At 37.7% G+C, this 10,654-nt stretch overlaps 1 protein-coding gene across 1 annotated transcript; it reads right to left on the bottom strand.

The window, feature by feature from the left end:
- Window positions 1-579: 579 nt before the first annotated feature.
- Window positions 580-8,182, bottom strand: LOC113749353 (protein S-acyltransferase 8-like). The gene is made up of 5 exons (XM_027293053.1): window positions 7,675-8,182; window positions 4,638-4,823; window positions 3,614-3,919; window positions 3,284-3,517; window positions 580-1,509 (listed from the first exon to the last, which is right to left on the bottom strand). Exons 1-5 carry the CDS (start codon window positions 7,711-7,713, stop codon window positions 1,003-1,005), a joined length of 1,272 nt encoding a protein of 423 aa, XP_027148854.1. The 5' UTR covers window positions 7,714-8,182; the 3' UTR covers window positions 580-1,002.
- Window positions 8,183-10,654: the final 2,472 nt, after the last annotated feature.

Consider the following 10,654-nt stretch of genomic DNA (forward strand, 5'->3'; position numbering starts at 1 on the left):
TTTTTGGTGTTTGTGCTGCTTCAGGTGCTTTCCCTACTTCAGGCAATTAATACCGCGAGATTTCAATGTGGTTGTTACGAGAACTAGTTTTAGAGGAATTAAGATTTCAATGTTTACGACGAGAACCAGAGGTCTGCCTTACTTAATACCAGCATTGATTCAAGTATTTCATAACCGTAGAATTCCGTTTCGCACAGCTTTTGGTATAAAAGGGAGGAGACTGGGAAAAGGAGCACATGAGTAGTGAAAAGTCCCACACTTATGTGGAAATCGAACTACATCTTATCTCATGAAATTTACCTGCAGTTTTGGTTCCTAGAGGAACAAAAAATGCCGTATTCAAGGAGGAAAAAGACAGCACAAAATTATTCAGTTCCGATTCAAATATCTTGTGCAGACCCAAAAGACTGACTAAAGGAAAAGTGAAGCAGAGATGCAAATATTCCACATCCGAAGACACCCTGGAATTGCTGAATACTACCATCATTACACGATATGGAGAAAAAGTGCTTTACTTCCATGGCTAAACAAGCATTGCCGATTTACATCATAAATAATTCTTGGCTTAGAGTCGATAAATAATTTCAGATCTGAATCGCACTTCTTTACACCGAGTAAAGCAAAGCTCTAAAGTTCCAAATTCACATAAGCAAACAGAATTTAGGGGAAAAAATCAACAGGAAGTGACGATAGGAAATATAATGCACACTACAAAGAATAGAAAAAGCCCATTTCCCTCTCATCATTTCAAGCAATTACACACACACACACACACACTCCCTTCGCTGCTTTCCCAAACACATATGAGCCAGTATCCGCCAGAGGAAGGAGGGACAAAAGCCAATGAAAGAAATCAAAGGGGGCAAAAATATTGTTACCGATTTTGGCCTACAAGGGAAGTTAGATTTGATGCGCTAAATGTGAATAAATGGCATCTTCCTCCTCAAAACAGAAAGCAAAAGAAGTAACCTTGTGCTTAGCTCCTTAAATCAACTTTACAAGTTATTGATATGCTTCTTTAGAAGTAGCATGGCCACGACTCTCTACAATATTGGAGTTCATGCCAAGGACCTCTGGAGCAATTTCCCAGCTCTCACTTCTCCTTCCCCTACTTGAATGCCGTGTCTCTGCTTGAACCGTTGGAGCTCGTCTATCTGAACCAAGCACAGAATCAGCCTCGGAGGAATTATGGTGGATCACATCACTGCCTCTGCTTCTAATATCTGCTTCAATGTCTTCAATATTATGGCGTTGTGAGATCTTTAGCAGATCACCACCAATGTCTAAATCATCCTCTACCTTTATTCGTCTATCCTCACCTACATCTTCTATTTCAACTTCCCTAGTTGGGGGCAAAGTTGCCCTTGGTGCCTCCTGTGCAAAAGCTCGGAAATTGTTCCTAGAAGGCTTCACCTTAGTGCAAAACACTTCAAGGAAGTTATTCAGACAACCACGATCATAGACATTGACCCTGTTGTCAGCTCTGTAGCGGAAATTCTCGTACGTAGTCTGACAAACAAGGAAAAAATCAACAACTGAAAAGTGACATAAAACATACACAACATCAGAAGAACACCAGTACTCTCAGTAAGGAAAAAAAATCTCCCCAGAACAATAATGGAAGTATCAAAATCTAAAAGGCCAACCTCTTAGAGCCAGAAAAAAAAATATCAACATAGATGGGGCTAGTAAATGATGCCACTTCGTAGATAAACTGCCACTTCATAACAAAAACCAAACTCTAATGTTATTAAACCCAATGGCAGGCAACGGATTATCTAAACTTGACCACGCTTGGTTTCTTTTATTTTCCATTGTCAACTTCTAACCAAATCAAGTGCACCGCGACCAAAAATATTAAATCACAGTCTAAAGCATTTTATATCCCAGAAGGACAATGATTGGCCAAAGCATAAGTTTCATTTCTCAAGTGTTTGCTTGATGGACCGTTCTTGCCATGATAGTTTTGCAGACAACAGAAAAAGGACAAAAAGAGAATAATTTGAACAAAAAAGTACAAATACACAAAGAAAAAATTTAGCAGAAACCCATGGTATCTATAAGAGTTTCATTGTCAAATCCTATTCCAAGTTCTATGCAAAGAACATGTTGAAAAAAATTCTTGTTGCAGCTGTACTATAAGTTAAAGGACTTAACCTGCTATTACCCTCAAATATAATCAAGCTACATGATTGAAGACTAGATGACACTTCATCTGGCATACTTGTTATTTCTTGCTATTCATTTTTATGAGGAAAAGAGTAGAATGGATAAATATTACTTAGAGAGAGTATCAGCCGGATAGAGTCAGGGAGACAACCATTACTCCTACGAGTGTCTGAGACATAATGACAAAAATCCATATAAAAAACATAAAAAATTAACATCATGATGTTGGAAGAATAAGAAACATGACATTCTATGAATTATTAGCATATACTTGTAACAGTTACTTTAAACTGCAGGGTCATCAAGTATGAAAGCAACGTGTGGGACGTGAATAGGCAAGAAAGCCTTCCTCGTAGCAACTAGGTGAGCACACCAACAATGTGAATTGCAAAAACACCTCCAGGCAACTAATGAAAGTAAAACAAACAGTGCAAGAAAGCAACAATGATAACTCTATTAGCTCACAACTAGATCTTTCATTTGTCACTTTTCTTTTAATGGCTTTTTCATTCTCAAATTTCGGCAAACTGCTAACAAGTAACCTTTTTTGGTGCCTGAACGTCCACTTTGAAAGGCTTCTCAAAATCAGCAACTTTAGGGGTTAAAAGAAGCCTCACTAGAATCAAATCACAGACTAGAAAATTTAGGAAAGGAGACTCATGGGGTACCAGCCCATTCCCAGCCTGGGAAATGTGAGATAGTGACAAGGTCCCCACTCAAACACCATATTTACTTTTTATATGCTCTACGTAGCGTGGGAATCAAGCTATATGATTTTATAGTTTCTACTCTTATACTATCTTTTTGCATTAGATATCCAACCAAATGTTATTCATACAGAATCTGTTCAATCATACAGCACACAGTGACTAAGTCTTTTAAATTACAATGACGGAACTACAACAAGAAGAGCATAATTCCAGTACAACTCAGATTATTGAACATTACTAATATTATAAACCCAAACAAGTCAGTAGATATTTATGTCCCAAATTTTTCTTCCACTGAATCCCCAATAAACAAATAAAGAAACAACTCCTAACCAGCTAAATCATTTCAACCATAAGATGCAGCAGCTAATCCAAATATAAAGTAACAGGAGAAAGCAGCTAACCTGATTTGTGCTTATGAGATACAAGTGAAAGCCAGTGAGTCCACCAACAAACCACAAGGAAATAAAACAATATGCCATTAAAATCACTGATGCAGGAGACTCTTTCATTGCCTTCCAAACTGTGCCATGATGGTCATCCATCAAAATTTTGATGTACAAAGCCGACAGGGCAAACACATAGATGCACAGGAGTGTGGCGGATGACACAAAACAAAAGAAGTAGCGATAGTTGCGCTGCAGATCATTAAAGGTAACGCAAAATTAATAGCGATCATATGCCAAAGGTGCTATCAAAATGCTAGAAAGATACCAATGTATCAAGCAGCATACCAATCCTATGCACTGGCCAACCCAAGGGCAGTGATGATCAAATCGCTCCACACAGTTGTTGCAGATAGAGCAGTGAGAGCAACGGGGAGGGCGATAGAGCATGCATGTATCACAGTATTTTACTCTGACAGGAATTCCGTTAACCATCACTTCTTTGGTTCGAGGAAACTGAAGACTCGGTGTTTGTCTTCCCCCAATCTCCACTGATGCTGAAGTGTCATAACGGAACTCTTCCTCTGGAGGATGAGCATTACGAGGAACAATACCTGGATCCCTAGCAGATGTAAGAAGCAGTAGCACCAATACCTAGCAAAATTAACCACAGGATCATTCCCAAAATCAAGAATTTCTCTGCAAGAATTCATGAGCTAAGATCTCCCAATAGTTTTAGCCAAAAAGCCAATAATTTAATAGGATTTAAAAACTAAAGTCTAACATCTTAAGAATGAAAAATCACCACCACAAATGCTTAGCACCAACTTTAAGATATGAAATTACGGATTCAAAATCATGCAGAAAAGAAACCACTTCCACATCCCAAGTACCATTAGGTGTGCACAATATGTATAGCATATCATGGGTCTAGAGCAATCAAACTACAGCATTTTGCTTCACCGAGAATCACCCATGTCATTTTCAGAGGGTTAATGTCATGATATGAGCAACACCAATAATTAACATATCCCTTTACTACTTATGTCAAATTACTATCTTATGAAACATTCCCAATGCCAGGCACAATTACATAAATATAAGAATCATATAACCTCAATAGCAATTCTCTTTAATGCTTTAGCACTACATTCTCAACTACTGAAAAGGTTGATGCCGTATTAGGAAATGATCAGCAATCTGATCATTGAAAGCAATAATACAACTTATGCAGGCTAAGCAACTTGATGACCAAAGAGACCATGAATATCTCTTCATTCACCATGATGCAGCATGCACGACAAATGATTATCAAAAGTTGCTAGAATACTTTTACATATGTGCTTAGAGATGAGGGATTAAGCATACTTACATAAACCGTAAAAGCAACAGCTACAGCAAAAATTGCATATCCCACATTATATGGTGAAAACTCGTGTCGAAGATGCCTTGCAACAAAAACACAAAAGATAACAACTGGGACAATGATCAGCAACAAGGTTATGAGCAGCGACCTAGCATCAGGTCCAAACATCAACCTCCCACCAAGAAAAAATTTCTGCACAAGTTAAACATTCTAGATCAAAAAATAATAAGAGCAGCACCAACCTGAACTTTCAGACTGTTATGAAATCTCAAACTATGTACATTCTTCTCTTCTGACACCCAGGTGCTTAGACCCCTAGTTTTCACTGAAACTTTGCTAAATTCAGACTTCAATTAATGCAAATACCATTTGTGTTTATAACACATACATTAGTAGGAAGGTAATATGTACTAAGGTAAGATAACTACAAGCCATACAGATGGAGAACCAATAAGAAGAAAATTGGATGTTAACCAACATTATTAAAGCTATCAAGTTAGCAAGAGCTTGAACCCGATACAGGAAGCTAAAATTAGGATAGTGCAAGCCAAGATAGGGACTAACTGCTAAGCCTGATTTCAAAACAAGACAAATTATAAAGCTTGACCAAAAAATGTACCCAAATACAGAATCTAAAAATAGATAAACAGAGTTCATCTTAACCAAAACTTTCTGAAAATGATTAGAATTCATTGGAGGTAGGTACTACAATCGCAACATTCCCACATCATAGTAAGAAGACAACACTACTGTGAACAAAATTCCTGTTAAATATCACAGTCCATTCTCAGTTTGCAGACAAAGACGGTAAACAGTCAGTTTAGGGCCACCCTAAACTTGACTAAAGATCCTCACTTTGCAGGTTGAGTTCAAAATTTTAGACCATCATAAAACAGCCAATACAATAAAAAAAAAGGAATAAAAAAGGCTTTGCAATCTTAAGCTTCACTTTGGTATTTGCAGAGGACCTTTTTCTGTTAATTTGCAGAGGACGTTGAGCCTCTTTAGGAGCATAAATAGCTTCAATCTGAGTTTTCAATGAACCTATTTTAAGTCTTAGTTAAGAATCCATAAGATTATTAAAAAGTTCAAACTAATCGCAGTTTCACCAGTTTTGCATCGTAAATGGTTTTGTAAAACCTACAATTTATAAAATTAGCGGGAATAAAGAAAATGGAAGTTGTTACTAATTGGAAATTCCATCAGGTAGTCAAATAGAGTAAACGTTAGGGTTTCTTACAGTCTCTAAAATGTTCTGCATCTTCTCATCACACAACTACACCACCTATGATTACACAACAAACCCATTGTAAGGTTAACCCCTAACACTTGCCTGATGATATTTTAACTCACTTTGTCTGGGTCTATGAATCCTGCACAGATCTCCTAGGAAACTTAACTTTACTACATAATACAATGTGGATGTAACTTTAGCATAATCATCAGTCAAAAGAAGCAAGTGGACCTCAAAAAAAAAAAACCAGAGGGAGAGAGGGAGACAGAGAGACTTTGGCCAACTGGTGGCAAAAAAATACACGTTCTTAATGTGATTCTCTTATATTTTCTAAGCCCGATGTTGCCGTATCCATCACTAAACTTCTATCTTTTTCTTTTTCTTTGATTAAAAAAAAAGGATGAAAACTTATTCTATCTTTTTCTTTTTATTTTTCTATCTTATCTTATATTTTACAAAGAAAGCTCCCTGATTAGAGAGGGGGGGGGGGGAGATGAAAACTTTTTTCATCATTTGTCTCCTGTTACAACCATAATCTTTTTCTTTGCAGACTTGTTTAAGTAAATCAACTCATTGTTGTACAGCTAAGTAATTTTCCTTAACAAAATAACAAAGATTAGGAAACTACATAGCCAACAACATCAAACCCAGATTAACAAGAAATGTTTTTTGTAAAAGGAACTCTAAGCTTTCTGATACATCTAATCGAAGGACTGAAAATTTATTGAATCATCAAAATCTACAGATTTCATACTTTTTGGGCATTAAACCAATTACAACAATGCAAAATGACCTTCCTATTTATTCATGAGCACCAAGACATGAACGGTTAACTAATTACGCTTAACAACTACAGCATTCATGCACAGTCCTCCTACAAAGCACCATTGAAAGCTATGTTACTGGACTCGGTACGGGAGTCCTGCAGACATTGCTAGCCTGGTGTAAAATGAAAAGTCCAACACAGTAGGGTAGGGCAAAGTGAAGAGTCTGACTAACACAGTCCCTAACTGTCTGCTGCTTGTAAAGAAGAAACATTGTAACTTCAGCAAGATATGATCATATTAATATATTATCTTCTTTACCCGTGAGCTATAAAATTGGCCTTTCAAGAAAAAATTATGAATATTTAACCAACAATCAAGCTCGAAAAACCTACCACTATCTCAACCAACCTTTTGAGTAGCTAACTGCAACCGGACCTCAGCATTGCACATGTAAGTTTCAGATAAAATTTCCTTTCTTGCAACTCCAGGCAGGTCAAGAAAATCGTTTTACAGGACAGATTTACCACACAAGTTCACAATGCTAAACATACAAAATGCCAACATAAAAAAAAAATCAAACTGTTAAATTCAGACATCATATTCCAAATAAGAATTCTCTCCGTCACCAAACCTGAAAACCCCAAACTTTCACCAACAAGCTTCAATAACCTAATTAAGAAGTTTTCCTTCCATCTGAAGCCCCAAAGTACGCAACATTTAAACTCTTTAATGAAACTCTTCAATTCCATTGGATTCCCTGAATTCCTATAACTTGACCTAATACTGAAATCATTAAACCTTCCTGCTCACAAATTAGCTCAAAAAGCAACAATTAATCACAATTTACCAAAGAAACAAGTTAATCAATCATGACCCATTAAAATTTAAGGAAAACCCAGAAAATTATAAGCACCCCAGATGCTAAAATCATCAAAAATAAAAAAGCAGAATAATTCCAATATCCCAAAATCTCACGTACCAGAAAAACTAAAAATTCAATGAAAAAGCTTAAATTAAACAAAAATAAACCATCTGAGCTTACATTACTTCCTTTCCAAACTTCATACACGCGCTTTGCCATGAGAAATTTAACGGCCCCAAAACCTACGCGCCCCGAAAATTCTTCAACTCCTCTTCTTTCACTTAGGCCGGGACAGAGTCGAAGCTTTGAAACTTATTGTTATCTTTATCATTATTCATCTCCCCTTCTCTCTCCTTTCTTTCTCTCTCACACAGTCACACAGTAGAGACAGAGAAAGAGTTCGACATAAAGATAGATGAATCTAATCCAATCTTTTTCTTTTTGCTGGAAATTTGAAAAAATTCAAGTGAAATTGTGGGGCCAGCAGTCCAAATATGGGAAGATAGAAAGAGGGTTTAGGAAAATTGGAAGAATAATTTGCTAATAGAGACGAAAATGAAGATGGGTTTGCGTAGGTGGTGTGATCTGGAGAAGAAGGGAAGGGGACCTTTCGGAATGGTGGCGGTCTGGGCGTTTTAGAGGTGTTTTAGTGTGTGTAGTGTGTGTGAGAAAGTGGGGGAATGTTTTGGGAACGGACTACCCAGTTGGAAAGTTGAATGATTTTTCTCTTTCTTAGGTCATTGTGTTAAATAATGATTACCATTATTGATTTTGGGAATTAGAGGTTCTCTTTTTTTTTTTTTTTTTTACCTATAGAATATTATTGGTGCTTATTCCTTAATGCTAGTTTAAAAAATTCAACTTGTTTTAAAAAGAGCATTGAATTTCATAAGTTTCCATAATTCAAATTTTACAACGTTTCCAATTTTTTTAGAATAGAGGAAAAAAAACGGTTCAATTAGATACTAATTTAAACCAAAGTGAAAAAATGCGAGTTCCAAACGTTCTAATTTGCACCCTTATTACTCGATTTGGATCCCGAGAAGGAATGTTTTATAAAAGAGTAACTTAAAGAAAATTGAAATTTATTTTCCCTTTTTTGTCTTATGTTGTAATTAGAAAAAGTGATTCTCTAATTAGTGATATTTATGGAATTTTAGTATCTAAACTAACTTTTTCTTGCAAAATTTGCAGATGTTAGGAAACTTGGGTAGCTTTTTTGCAACTCAAGATCGTCTAAAAAACAAACGGAATAAAAAAAAAGGTAACTAATCCTTTTTTCTATTTACTTTTCAGTATTTTCTTGACTAAACATCCTTGACTTTTATAATTTGTCAATAAGGCTTGTACAAAAAGAGTGTAATTAAAATCTCAATCCAGAAAAATATGAAAATTTTGTGTGTTAAAAATTTTTACATTTGACCTAGGTACCACTAACTTTAGAACTTATTAGAACTTAGAATATTAATTTAGACATTTGATCAAGTTTTTGAAACCCGTTTGGATTGCTATTTTCTGAAATTTTATTAAAAAAAAATAGCATAGTGATTCGATGTGTAAGGTAAAAAGGTAATCGAACCTAAAATTCTTTTGGAAAAAAAATGAGAATCTCAATTCTCAAATTGACGAGTTCTTGAATATTCCATAGGGAAAATGGCCAATTTAGTCCCTGAACTTTTTTTCTCCGTCGATTTAGTCCCTATCTATTATTTTTAGCCAATTTAATTCTTAAACTTATATTTCGGTTCCAATCAAGGAACTTAACGGCGGCGCCACCGCATAATGTCAATCAAGCTCCTAATTGAGAAACCCCGGAGGGGTATTTTAGACACTTCGGAACTACCTCTCCCCCACTCTTTCTCAGCCAACAATGGCAACCCAAAAATAAATGACACAACCAATTCCACCATCTGCATGCACATATACAAAGTGGAATCAGCCTTTTGACAATTCAACGAAGCAAAATCTTCAAAAGCATCATCCAACAATTCAATCCCATTCATCCACAACAATACCAATGCCAATGCCCACTGCCTCTCTGCAACTCCAACTCCAAATCCTCCTTTCCTTTTTCATCTCCGCCGCCCCCTCCTCTTCCCCCTTCCCCACTGCCCCTCCCCCTTCTTCTTCCTTTCCAACTCTCGCATTCTCATACTCTTCCTCATCAACTACCACCTCAATCCTTCACTACCTCGGCTTCCAACTACTCTCCACTGCCGTCCTCACCGCCAACCTCTCCTCCACCCCCAAATTCATCTTCAACCCCTTCGATTCCTCCCTCCTCACCTGTCCTTCTTGCTCCCTTCCTCTCCTCCTCCGCCAGTACTCCGTTCCCGGCCTCTACACTCTCCGCTTTCTCTGCAACTTGGCCTCCGGAACTTTAATCGAAACCCTAGCCCCCAACTACTGCCTTACCATCACCACTGCCACCAATGTCTCCTCTCCCCATGCGGTAGCTGCGGTCTTCGTCAACGAAATTGTTTGAGGGAAAAAGGCGCCATTGTCCACAATGGGGTTGGGTGAAAACCTCAGATTGTAGTTGAAATTGGAGAGAATCACAAAGGTCCCATTGGGTTGGAATTTAGTGGTGGGATTGAAGACAGAGCAGGCGTAATCGACATCACCTGAGAAGAAGTCTTCCTCAAGGGTTTCAACGCTGGAGACATGAAGAAAGGCACGACGACGACGGCGGATATGGAGAGGGTGGCGGTGGTGGTGGTATTGCTGGTTGCCAGATAGGTCGAGAGTCGAGACAGGAGATGAAGGACTTGAGAGAAGGGTCTCCATTGAAGGAAGAGATGAGGAAGTGCGCCCCCTTATTGCATTGAAACGGAAGGCAAAAACGAGGGAGACCAAGAAGATAAAGGTGAAGGGATGTGAAATGAAGAATCTGGTGGTTTTCTTGAAGATGCGGACTGCCGATTGATTGCTGATCGGGGAGGGAGGTAAGCTACTGGAGGTGGCTCGGGAGGAGGGTGCCGATTGGTCATGGCGAAAGTGAGTTTGTCTGTGGATGAGAGGAATTCACAGAGCTGCCAGGCGCGGTGGGGTTGAATGGGGGTTATCAATTATCTTTTTTTTTGTACACCACGCATACATTCTCGATGCGAATTTGGATTGGAGAAAAAGACAAAAAATTACTTCTCACGGTTCCAATATT

Source organism: Coffea eugenioides, chromosome 10, assembly GCF_003713205.1.
Source record: "Coffea eugenioides isolate CCC68of chromosome 10, Ceug_1.0, whole genome shotgun sequence".
In the NCBI taxonomy this organism is placed as follows: domain Eukaryota; kingdom Viridiplantae; phylum Streptophyta; class Magnoliopsida; order Gentianales; family Rubiaceae; genus Coffea; species Coffea eugenioides.